Here is a 13613-nt window from a genome sequence, read left to right on the forward strand (position 1 = left end):
CACGTAAGCCACTGCAAAATTTCGAGATCTCCCCATGGCTGATGAATCTGGAAAATCTGAATGGTCCACTTGGAGCAGAACCTCATAAAACCCCCTAGTTCCCATTTTTACCTTGAACCAAAACTTGAGTGGGCCATGATTAATGCAAACAATTTCTTCCCTTGAAAGTGCATTTATCTTTGCTATGGCCCACTAGAATCTTAGATCAGGATGAAAATTTACCTCCTAGGGTTTCTTGGGATTCCACATCTTATGGACCGTTCGGATTTGACACCCATGTCACAAATATAAAGGTGCGCAGGTGCGCAGGTGCCTAGGTGGGCGTGCCTCATATATTTATGCATGGTGAGTCCTGCACGTGTGGAACCCACGTTGTGCACACTGAATATAAACCGTCTAAGGTCGGGATGCAGTGCGCCTGGACACACATCCACACCATCCGCACAGAACTCGTGTGATATATGTATAATATACATATATATGTACATACGTACCCTAGGTTACAAATATCATATACATGAAGTATACAGGGATACACTGTGTGATGTATATGAGATAAAAGTAGTGTGCTAGCTCACCCATATGACGGTGGGCCATGTATATGGGCCCCACCATGATATAAATGCTTGTCTGCACAGTCCGTGCAATGGACCCCACCAACTAAATAACAGTATATTACGCCCACTTATTGGGACAAGTATTATTAGGCTTGTATCTTCTCAAATAAACACCAAACCATCATGATTTGGGCCATTCGACCAACCATGGCGTCCTAGAATCTTAGAACTTATTAGCTAATGCAAGGGATTTCTCTAGGAATCTGTTCCAGTGACGCAGAGACGCTAGCTTCTCAAGAGGGCTCACATCAAAGGACGCCCTACAACTTGTCTGGTGATGATTCTTCCCTTTGAGCTTTCCATCTTCTCATTAGCTTAAGTTATCACTACCAAAAAACAGGGCAACGCCGACGACTAAAAGCCGTCGGCAATGACCTTCCCCGACGGCTTTTAGCCGTCGCATGGTCCGTCGGTAAAGGGTGCGTCGGCAATGCTCGCCGACGGATAAAAACCGTCGGAGTTTTCGGCGGCTAGAATCCGTCGGCGTTATCGGCGGCTAGAATCCGTCGGCGTTGTCGGCGACGAACATCCGTCGGCGTTATCGGCGGCTAGAATCCGTCGGCGTTATCGGCGGCTAGAATCCGTCGGCGTTGTCGGCGGCGAACATCCGTCGGCGTTATCGGTGGCTAACATCCGTCGGTGTTGTCGGCAGCTAGAATCCGTCAGCGTTATCGGCGGCTAACATCCGTCGGTGTTGTCGGCGGCTAGCATCTGTCGGTGTTATCGGCGGCTAAAATCTGTCGGTGATTCTCATTAATTTAAAAAAAATAAAAATTTTGGATGATATATATGATTTTGATTTCTTCTTTTATGTAGACTTTTCCTACTCAAATAAGTTAGTTTATTGCTTTGGAGAAATTGGCATATCTAGTTATGGATGTGAATTAATCAACACACATATCCAAAACTAAATATACCCATTTCTCCAAAGCTCTAAACGAACCAACCTATTGGAGAAGGCAAGTCTACACAATAATAGAAAAGGAAGAAATCAAAATCAAATATATCATCCAAATTCCAAATATTTGGATTGGATATATGCTTTAAAAAAAAGAAACCACATATCATTTAAGTCTTTGTTTTTTTTGCTACCTGACCTGTGGGGGTTTTCTTGAAGTCTTTGGCTTTAAATCTAGAAATGCAGTCCACATTCAACTAATGGGCCCTAACATGGATGCCACAAAAAACTCACATACGCTTCAATTCTGATACAAAGAGTACAAGTGGGGGGCCCATAATTTTAGGGACGTGCAGTTGATCTGATGGACCCACCATGCATACCGCAAGAACCTTCCAGGCACTTCAACTCTAATGATCTATGCAAGTGGGACAGATGGTTAAGTGATCTGGAGCATTGATATGATGACCACATGGACATCACAAAAACCTCAGGGACAATTAGGCTGTGATGTGTCACAATACATGCATTTTCATTTCTTAAATATTTCTACTAAACTTCGACAACCTCATGGACACTTTGATTCTGATAACCCACATATCTGTTTCTTTTCATATTTCTCATATTTCTATATTTCCACAAAATGTCTCCAGACTAATGCGTATATATTATAAAGCGTCAAAAGCTTATGGACACTTCATCCATTGAGATTTTTTATACCTCTGTCAATATGCATACTTTCTATTTTATCATTCCACTCATCGTGCAAATGACGTGTATGTTGTATCCATGTGGGATGTACCATGTTCTAAATTTGAGGGCAGTTTCCTCGCTGTGAGTACTAAATGAAATATTGACAATTCAATTTGCATGTGTTTCGAAATGCAGGGTAAGCTAATAAATATAATGAGTATTGAAAGCTCGGGTAGGAATTAGTATCAACAAAAATTACCGTCATGTCCATTTGTGCTGACTACTTCTGGAATTCTTGCATCACTTTGGCCTGCTTTGCTGGTGCCATTTGCTGAAAACACCAATGTATTTGGAAGGTCATAAGAGAATGTACAAGAAACATTCTACTACCCTAGGGGCCTGTTTGGCCGGCTGGATTACACGGGCTTAGGTGGGATGGAATTGCATCTGGTCACGTGCCAATTCCACTCTATGTTTGGGAAGAGTGGAATAGCTTGGAAGTAGGTTAGATGGAATCGTATTGGGTCCCGTGCCAATTTCACTCAATGTTAGCAAGTTGTGTAGGTCCCATCATGATGTGTGGGCTATCCACACCATCCACCCATTTTTCGAGATCATTTTAAAGCATGGGCCAAAAAATCAGGTAGATCTAAAGCTCAAGTGGACCCCACTATAGAAAGCAACGAGGATTGAATACTTACCATTGAAAACTTCTTTGGGGTCACATAAGTTTTGGATCTGCCTCATTTTTAAGCCCATGCCATATAATGAGGTTACAAAATAAATGAACGGTTTAGATATAACGCATGTGTGTTCTTCTCAATAGTTTCAAATGATGGTGGGTATATCCTTTCAATGTACCACCCTATTACAAACAAAGCAGGCAATTAAGCTTATCCAAAACTTGTGGCCCACAAGAATGTTTCAACGGTAGGAATTCGATCCCCACTGTTTCTGGGGTGTGGTCCGCTTGAGCTTTGGATCTGCCTCATTTTTTGATGCATGCCGTAAAATGAGCTGGCAAAACGAATAATGGCATGGATAAAACACATACATCAGTGGGTCCCACAGAGTCAGGTTGGGTCACTCAGCAATCCCGTCCCTACGAGAGGTGGGACCTGCTTCAATCGGACCTCCCAACCCACGCAGGAGAAGATTGTGGGACCTGGTTCAAGAGAACCTACACACAATCAGCTTCCGTACACGATCCAAAGCTGGTGTTATTTGATATAATCACTGGCAGAATGCACTCCCAGCCGTTGTGCATTTACAAGTAATAAATCCAAACCGTTCAGTTGGTGGGACCCAGTATATGCAATTTTGTTCAGATCCTGAGCCCTGGTTGGTTGAAGCTGTTTGTACCATCTGACTGTTGACAGTTTTTCATTTCAACCATCATTACAGCATCCGTGGGGTCCATGACCACTATCAGAAAATTATCTAAAATGCTCCTCAGTCCCTTGAAAAGACAACTTAGAATATTTAAAGAACATGATAAGACATTTTAAAGGAAGTTGAGGTTTGCTCCTATTGTTTAGATTTCACCTGTAAAAACCCTACAACGGCTATAGATTTTCCTGTATCTTTTCCTCCTTTGATGTGAGTAGACAAGCCATGATCTTTGCTGCACTAAACCAAAATATAAGCACTTCTCTAATCAATGCTAAAGATATACATTTTTCAGTAACTGAGTTACTATACATATAAAAAAATAGTCTAGAGATGGCCAATATGAAAAAAAAAAAAAAAAAAAAAAAAAAAACAAAACAAAAGATATTAAGAATTTTGAAATTGATTCCATGCGTGCTCACATTTATGCTCCAGATAACCAAACTGCATCAAAATGTGATTAACCATTGCCTTGATAACCAAGTTGCATCAAAATGTGATCAACCAAAAAAGGAAGCTAATAATTAGAAAAGCTTGATTTTTTTAACTCAAAGTATCAAGATTCAAGAATCACATTTCATTGGTCATGGCTTTTAAAGGTATTGAATACAGTTTTTTTTTTTTTTTTTCTTTTGAGGAGGGCTTTCATACATTTTCTTTTCTCATGAAAGGGATGACAATTCACAAAATGCAATATAAATGTCTTATCTGAATAGGCAAGGATTCTGCTCAAAGCCAACACTGATTTTGCCATTACTTCATCCTATAGCCACTTATACATTAAATACCTATGTAACTCAATTGTCTTCGGTAAAATCAAATCACTGTCTTAAAAGAAATGCATATTTACATGAGTGATGACTCTTGTTTCAAACATGACTGCTTATCTTGGTTTCTACTTTTTAAGCTGAAGTGATTAAGTAATCTTAAGCCAAACTCCCGAGAGACTACCTCGAGCAAGAGTAAGGATCCGTCAACAGTGATGTTTAAATGCCATACGTATAGTTCATAACCTCAATTCCATTGAGATGAAATGAGAACACAAATATTACCCTAATTCAAAACTTCTGCAGCCTCATGAATATTTCATCAGCAGACGTTCAATCCTCACATTTTTCAGCCCACTTGAATATTAGATTCTGCTCATTTTTTATCCCATGTCCTAAAATAAGCTAACAAAACAGATGGGCGCATCTCCAACTAGAACAGTAAGCAGCTTTGAGTGGCCACCATGATATATGTGTCCTATCCACACCGTCCATCCATTGTTTAGCATCATTTTAGGATATAAAAACAAAAATCAGCCAGATACAAGGATCAAGCAGACTACACAATGGGGACTAAACTCTCGTCGTTGAAAACTCTCAAGCAAACTACACTGGTCTTGTTTGAAGGAAAACATTCTGCTAACATCAATCTTACGATTAAAAAATTGTAGATTTTTGAGAAACTGGGTTGATTACCTTGAAATCTTCATATCCTACCTCCACTACATCTTCAAGTGCAGAAAGACGAGGTTGCACCTGCAAAAAGGGAACCCAAATAGCATGACAAGGATTTCAATACTCAAAAAAGGGTAGAATTACTCTAGTGACGAAGAGAGACGGCAAAAAATAGATAGCTCAATGCAGGTTAATAACTAGTATTTCTGCTAACAAGGTGTTTCAAATCCCAAATGTGTGTACAACCCAAGCTCCTTCATGCAACCACATATGGCAAATTGACATGAGTTCAAGATACAGAGAACTGGATGGGCAGAAAAAAAAAACAGGTTGCTAAATTTCCCTATTTCAAATGTTATGGTCAACAAGAATAGAGCAGCATGAATGTTAGGATAGGACATTTGCAAGCTGGTACTCAATTGGTGTACAACTTGGATCTTGCACTTGTGTTCCACATACCAACCTTGTTTGAACTCTGAAGCAAATCTCAGGAAGGGGAGATCAACCAGCTCCCTCCCAGTGATAAGCTTAGGAAACTGCTCCATGCTACATAAAATTCATGATGTGCCACTCCCCTCATCTGAGAATTGGATGGCATAGATAGACATTACCTTCCTTGGACAAAAGGTCACCGTAGTTCTAGGAACCTCATGCAACACATTCTGTAATAGCCCACTACCATTTGAATTGCACATGGTATAGATTGCAATCATCAAATGAGAGAGAGGCCCACAATAGTAGATCTGTGCTAAAAACAATAAGAAAGTAATCTACTGGACACAAACACAAACACAAACACAATCTAAAAGTAATCTGCTGGACACAAACACACTCATGGACACGCACGCCACGCATGTGAAACATCATTTTCAAACCAAACTGCACTCGCTATTTTCAAATCTCACGCGGCCACTTCAATCCATCTTCCATTTTCTTCTTAACAAGAAAATCCATATTTACTAATTTTCCCATTTTTCTATTCTTCAAAAGAATGAGTTCGGACTCCGAAAGCGTCGGCTCCAACACTCGTACTTTCAGCCCAAACCCTAACCAAGAAGGACTCCAAAATTACCGAGTATTCATAAACATTCTTTGCAAGCATTTTCTGTCTATGTGCATGACGACCATACTGTTAAGATCAATCCTCTTATTTGCGCTCCCCTAGGTGTGGATTTTGATAAGGATTGCGTTCATATCTTACTTCATAGATCATATTTCGAGATAAAAGGTGTCAATTATATAAAAAATTATAATTCAAAAACGGACAATAAAGAGCACAAATTCTAATTATAAAGGTGATATTTAGAGTTAAGTTTACCTTCATTGTCATGTTGAAACCGTTCCTTGAATACAGGGACGTCCCTTATTGATCTAAAACATTTAAAGAGAATTACAATTAAAAGAAAGAAAGAAAGAAGAAAAGAAAAAAGGCAAGCAGGTAATTAGACACTCAAATGCAACCAAAAAGAAAAATATAAACTTATCTGGTTAACTCCCCCTGAAGTGACACCTACACCAACCTACAACAACGGAAACTAGATCAGTCCCTAATGTGTACTTAGCAATCGAGGCATCAAAAAAATGTAATAGTACCTTTGGGGTAAGAACCAGCCAGTGCAACTTCAGCAGATGATCCTGCAACACTCAAAACCAGATCCTGCAAATAAGAGTACCTCTAGCATCGGCATCTTGCTATTTAAATGATTTTAAGATAGCCAGAGTAAAACCATTTACCCTTGAAGTAACTTACAGCAGATGATACTCTGTTTGAGGTGTAATTTCTGTACACCTGCTGGTGGCACATTCTCTGCAACAGCTGCCATGGATGATGAAAATTCCCTACACTTCTCTCTCTCTCTCTCTCTCTCTCTCTCTCTCTCTCTCTCTCTCTCTCTCTCAAGTGCAAATTACACTTAAAGAAGTGAAAATTATTACAAATCTTTCAATTCCTCAAATGGAGGCTGAAAATTGAAATGCCAACCAAATATATCAATGTATAAATGTGGGTGTTAAATCCATTCCATTCAATATATGTGGGTGTAATCTGAAGTGAGTGTTAAATTCATTCGATTCCATAATATGCATGCATCTATCTATGTTACTGTATAGTTTAAAAACAAAAGTTAATTATGTTAGTTATTGTAATGTCTAATATTCATAAACATCACGGATAGATGGTTAGAAATAGCTTGGGCCATACGACAAATCCTCCTACACCGACCTCTCCAAGCGTATCATGATAACCATCTTCCTTCCATAGCTCTGATTGCGGAGCTATAATCTCCATCAGGACAACACTAAAATTTCCATCGCCCATTTCTGCTCCATGGACACAGGTTTTTGGATCCACTGCATGCACCTCACCACGAGCAATTACCCGTTTCTTCCAATCACAGAGATCGCATCTCTTGCCAAGATTTACCAAATCAAGCTACACGTACACATATAACATGTCGTTAGTATTTTTAAATGGAAGTGCATATAATCATAAGCTTAAATTAGTATTAGAGAAACGCATACATACCGATGATGCATGACTAGATTTAAATGGAGGAATTGTCGGTGGAGCCACATCCCCTTGTTCCCCTTGCTTATCTACAAAGCATTGAAACTTCTGGTGGAGATCTCCTAGGCTTTTCTGCATTTCATCTAATTTATCTACCAAATTATCTCGTTCCCGCGACACCACACCGAGCTTATGTACAATAGGCATTGTCTTCTTCAATGTAATCTTACCTACATTTCCACCTATCCCCCGCATGCGCCCTCTACTATCACTCCCAATTAACTGTAAACAGAATTGCAATTAGATTTATCAGAGAATGCATAAGTCTAAATAAACTCAAGTATTTGAAGGACATGCATATATACCTGTGTAAGGGCATCATTTACACTAGTCATCCGAGATGCGGGATTACTACTTTGAATCGATTTTATTTTTTCCTATGACAACATCCAAAAGAAAAATTATAGTGCGGGAAAGAAGCATTTAAAATTCACATGGATAATGAAAGGATGTATGAAGGTTGCACTTACAAAGGTTTCTGGAAACTGCACTTTGTTATCCTTTGTTGTATGGGCTCGGATGTACACCTCAGCCCTACCAACCTCGGCATCAGTAGTAAGATTCCTCTCAATTGCCTTTTCCCCATAACATCCATGCCAAAACACATAAATAATGGAATTAAACGACTAATAAATTGAAATAATCATCATAAATAAAGTAGAACTTTGTTATTTTAGGACATGTACCATCTCATGACGTGTGGCAGCCATGCTACGCCGACCAAGTGTAGAAGGGCCAACTTGTTTGGCTCGATTGGATGCATTTCTTACACTTGATTCCTTGAATTTATCAGTATTGCAATAATCCACGAAGATCATCCAATCCTCAATAGGGACACCAATAGGGGCAGGATAAGATTTCACAACTGCAGGATCCTTGTCCTTAATATACTTTGCATGCAAAGTGTTCTTGAAATTTCTCCAAGCAGCCTTACAGCGATCATGAATGTATGGTGACCACGCTTCTTGGTTATCCTGAAATTCATAACTATATGCCAGGATATCACCGACCCTCTGAATGTATTGTGGAGGCACCAACCGAAAGTCTATGTAGGTGATCGGAATGTGTGCACGGGTGAGAACACCAATGCTTGAATTGAATGCGATCTGATTTGCACCCCTATATTCGGTTGCCCAAATTCATTAATCCCAATGACCCTTTTCACTGAAGTCCTCTCATGTAATTCTGAACCTCGGGTAGGACCTCTCTTCTTAGACGATGAAGATGACGACCTGCCTGCATAAAAAGAAAAATAGCTACACATGTTTCATCATCGCCAATATAAAAGATATTTTAAATCTAGACAATTAAGGAAAGCTATCTTATTACCTCTAGCATCTTCAGGGTCTGCATCTGCAGGGGCTGCATCCCCTAGCGACTCTGCGCCCAATGACAGTGCCTCTAAGTGAAAGATCATTTTAAAAGAAATGTTAAATCTAAACAGCTAACGAGAGCTATGTTATTACCCCTGGCATAAAAAGAAAAATAGCTACACATGTTTCATCATCGCCAATATAAAAGATATTTTAAATCTAGACAATTAAGGAAAGCTATCTTATTACCTCTAGCATCTTCAGGGTCTGCATCTGCAGGGGCTGCATCCCCTAGCGACTCTGCGCTGAATGACTCTGCCTCTGAGTGAAAGATTATTTTAAAAGAATTGTTAAATCTAAACAGCTAACGAGAGCTATGTTATTATCCCTGGCATAAAAAGAAAAATAGCTACACACATGTTTCATCATCGCCGATATAGAAGAAATTTTAAATCTAAACAATTACGAAAGGCTATCTTATTACCTCTAGCATCTTCACGGGCTGCATCCCCTAGCGACTCTGCGCCCAATGACAGTGCCTCTAAGTGAAAGATCATTTTAAAAGAAATGTTAAATCTAAACGGATAACGAGAGCTATGTTATTACCCCTGGCATCTTTATAGGATGCATCCCCGAGCGGCTCTGCCTCTAGATCCATCTTCAAGATCTAATTTGTAACGTAATTACTATAAAATTTTCTATCCAAATAGCAAAGTACCAAGTATAATAAAGAGACGAGTAAATTAATTCATAAATTTTTTCTATCACATTAATATGATAATGGAAAAATCAAAAAGGGCATAAATCAAAATCGTTTCGTTACATGCATAATATAACCAACAAATCAGGATTTTTTCCCTGCTCTCTTTCTTTTCTTTTTCTTTTCAACAACCACACAAATATCTTCAATGTCATTGAATAACAACTCGCCACCCATGTCTACTTCGGTGAGATCAGGTCCTACTTCAGCCTCAGTTACAACCCGTGTTTCTGATAAAATGCTTGTCTCATCTTCAACGAAAATCTTTCTTGGAACCTCCAAGACCACATGCCAATTAGGATTTTTTGGATCTCTAGAATAAAAAACTTGCACGGCATACTCCGCAAGAATAAATGGCTCATCACCCACTTGGTCTGAACTGAGAAGATTAGACAAATTCACCAGTCTCAAATTCCCTACCGCATCGAAAGAAACACCTTGGTGCATCACCTTCACCCAATCGCACTTTAGTAGAACTGGCTTGTACCCTTCTCGGTACTCCAGTTGGATGATTTTGCGGAGGACTCTGTAATAAGGTACAGATTCATCCACTGGATTCTTATCCTTAGCACTAGATCGAAAGGTGGTCATACTCTCTGTGCTAACACCACTATTCTGGTTCATTTTATTCTCTTCGTATTCCTTGGTGACGAAGAGGAAACCATTGATACAATATTTATTGTACTGCATCGCAAAAGCCTTTGGTCCCCTAACTATATCTTTGAAGACTTCATTACTTGATTCACTCAAGTCTAGCAGTTTCTTCAACCAAGGTATGAACTCATCATCACTCGCCACCTTAGTCCTAGTCCCAACAACTATATTGCGTTGCTTTAAGAAATTTGCATATCTCCTGCAAGTTAAGAAGGTTATTACAAAATTGATAATTTTTTTCATAAATGTTGTTACAATGTTGTTGAATCAAATTTGAAATTTAAAAAAAAAAGAAAAAGAAAAAAAAAGACATACATACAAGCTAAGTCCAGTTCGTACCCTTGCCATGTCTCATAGTTAGGATGACTCTTCAGTACCCAGGTGCGAGCCTGTTCGTACTCAATACCTTCTAAAACGACACTTTGACCAGGGCCAACTGGGCCAACCAGGTCAATATCGAAGTCGTCAACAATATCTTGTAACTTCGGCATGAATGAAATTGATCCGTCTAACCGCTTTTCCAATTTCTCCAAGAGGCTCGTGTTATTTTTCCCTCTATACTGGTTGCAGTATATAAGTTTCTCCTCTTGAATGTATCGTTCTGCTATACAACCTTCAGGTCGTGTCATATTGCGGACGTACGCCTTAAACGTCTTCATGAACCTAAAAGAGTTAATAACACATTAGAAAATGTAATTGCAGATGTTGGATCGGTTTATTCATATTAAAATCATATTATACCTTTCGAATGGATACATCCATCGATAGTAGACAGGACCACATACGCGAGCCTCGTAAGCCAAGTGGATAGGCAGATGCATCATCACAACAAAAATTGAAGGAGGACATGTAATCTCGAGCTCACATAAAGTCCTAGCCATGCCCTTCTCGAGAGCCATTAACATTTCAATATTTATGGTTCGCGAGCATAGGGCATTGAAAAATGTACTGAAGCTTCTAATTATAGTGCGCATAGGCTTATTATCCTTGAATGCATGTTGGATCAAAATTGGAAGCAGATGTTGCATCAATACGTGGTAATCATGAGACTTCATTCCCTTTAAATCAACACTATCTTCCTTTACGATGTTCTTCCAATTCCCACTAAAACCAACCGGAACACGAAGCTCACGTAAAGTCTGGATGAAATGTTTTTTTCTTCTTTTCGAAGGAAGAAAGGACCTCATTTTTGAATCACTTTGCCATCAGTATTTTCTAACCATAAACGCTTCTTAATTCCTAGCCGCTTCAAGTCTCTGCGTGCGTTAGCGTCATCCTTAGTTTTGCCCGCTGTGTTCAACATTAGTGCAATAAGGATTTCACATACATTCTTCTCAATGTGCATAACATTAAGGTTATGGCGTACGGGAATATCCTTCCAATACTCCAGATCGTATAATATGGATCGCTTCAAGAAGCATGTTGATTCTGCATCATCATTTTGTTCCCGTCCTGCTGTACCACTTTGTTTCCTCTTTCCGATCTTGCCCCACTGCACATTTAGTTTCGAAACGATGCTTTCCACCTCAATCCCAGTCAGACGAATCGGTTGTGGTCGTAACTCCCCCTTCTTATTGAAGGTTCCTGCACTTGTATCTTTTCTGGCCTTATCGTTTAGAGGCAACCACCGTCTGTGACCCATATAAACGTGTTTCTTTCCATGGTGTAATCGTAAGGAATCTGTGTGGGGACCACATGCAGGACAACCATACTTACCCTTAGTCCTACAACCAGAAACATTACCATATGCAGGAAAGTCATGAATTGTCCACAACAAGATGACACACATGTTGAACATGTTTCCATGGTATGCGTCAAATGTCATGATCCCTTTCCGCCACAAGTCTTGTAACTCAGCAATCAATGGCTCCAAATAAACATCAATATCCTTCCCGGGCTGTCGTGGTCCCTCAATGATCAAAGTGAGCATAGTAAACTGCGGTTTCATACATAACTTTGGTGGAAGGTTATACGTCACACACATAACAGGCCAGGAACTGTACGACGTGCTGAGAGTGCCAAAGGGGTTAAACCCATCTGTAGCTAGACCCAATCGAATATTGCGAGACTCTGCTGAAAAATCCTTATACTTGTTGTCAAGAAACTTCCATGTGCTGGAGTCCACTGGATGCCCCATCTTTCCACTCTGCATTTTTTCGGTTGAGTGCCAGGTCATCTCCTTTGCCACCCATGGTACACTGTACATTCTTTATAGCCTTGGTGTTAATGGAAAATACCTTAGCACCTTAGCAGGTACTTTAGCTCGTTTCAACTTGGAATTAACATGGGTCTTGTACCTAGAAGTACCACAGTTTGGACAAATAATCTTCGTCTCATGCTCTCTCCAGTATAACATGCAGTCATTTGGACATGCATGAATCTTCTGGTAATCAAGACCCAACTTTGTAATGATCTTCTTCGCTTGGTAGGTATTAGTTGGGGTTTTATTACCGGATGGCAAGACATTCTGGAGTAGTTGAAGAAGAGCCGTAAAGCTTTGTTCACTCCATCCATGGTTCACCTTTAATTTAAAAAGTTGTGCAATGAAAGTTAGCACAGTGAAATTGTGACAACCAGGATAGAGCTCAGTCATCGCATCTCGTACATTTGCTTCAAACTCATTGGTTGAAGCATCTCCGACAATGTCTTCAGCTTCGAGGGCTACATTGGGTTCATCTTAAATAACTTGGTCAAGGTTATTACAATCGAGGTCTTCAACAACCGTATTGACAATGTTATTTATGTCTGCCACACTATGATACTGGTGAGAAGTGCGTTCGGTACACGTGGGTGATTCAGGCTCACCGTGCATGTTCCACACCCTATATGTTGGATTAAATCCATATTTAATCAGATCTATCACCACATCATCATTAACGTAAACATCTGCATCTGGTACATGGACAATGAATTGTTTCTCTACCAGGAAGATGTTCTTTTACGAACTTCACAAAGCTCATCATACCATCTATAAATTGTGGGTCCGGGTAATGTAGAGTAATCCACTCCCTAGAGTCCATTGGATATCACCTGTAGGTAGGCACACATTTATACACCTAATTCATCATCCAACTAACTATTGACAACATTTATAAAAATAAAAGATATTCAACCAACTTTATGTAACAACTTGCAACTTAACCTACTGGAAACCGTCATGCACCGTAATATCTTACGGCAAAGCAGGTTCTGAGGAGTTACTAGTTGAATTAATACAAAAGAATATAAATGAAGAAATATAAATATAAATTAAGCAAGACAGTAGGTAAGCACACATTTAT

General features: G+C 39.5%; 1 protein-coding gene across 1 annotated transcript; it reads right to left on the reverse strand.

The window, feature by feature from the left end:
- Nucleotides 1-6630: 6630 nt before the first annotated feature.
- On the reverse strand, nt 6631-8837 carry LOC131223904 (uncharacterized). Its single transcript, XM_058219473.1, has 7 exons — nt 8292-8837; nt 8076-8180; nt 7911-7982; nt 7564-7827; nt 7261-7470; nt 6774-6828; nt 6631-6696 (listed from the first exon to the last, which is right to left on the reverse strand). The coding sequence occupies exons 1-7, from the start codon at nt 8421-8423 to the stop codon at nt 6662-6664; spliced, it is 873 nt and encodes a 290-aa protein (XP_058075456.1). The 5' UTR covers nt 8424-8837; the 3' UTR covers nt 6631-6661.
- Between the last annotated feature and the right edge of the window lie 4776 nt (nt 8838-13613).

This window comes from Magnolia sinica, chromosome 13 (assembly GCF_029962835.1).
Source record: "Magnolia sinica isolate HGM2019 chromosome 13, MsV1, whole genome shotgun sequence".
In the NCBI taxonomy this organism is placed as follows: domain Eukaryota; kingdom Viridiplantae; phylum Streptophyta; class Magnoliopsida; order Magnoliales; family Magnoliaceae; genus Magnolia; species Magnolia sinica.

Excerpts from the sequence above, each read along its gene's own strand:
- LOC131223904 (XM_058219473.1), bottom strand. The coding sequence starts at position 8,423 with ATGATCTTCGTGGATTATTGCAATACTGATAAATTCAAGGAATCAAGT. Across the intron at positions 7,983-8,075 it reads TGCAGTTTCCAGAAACCTTT|GAAAAAATAAAATCGATTCA; the intron begins GTAAGTGCAACC and ends ATGTTGTCATAG. Across the intron at positions 7,828-7,910 it reads TAAATGATGCCCTTACACAG|TTAATTGGGAGTGATAGTAG; the intron begins GTATATATGCAT and ends TTCTGTTTACAG.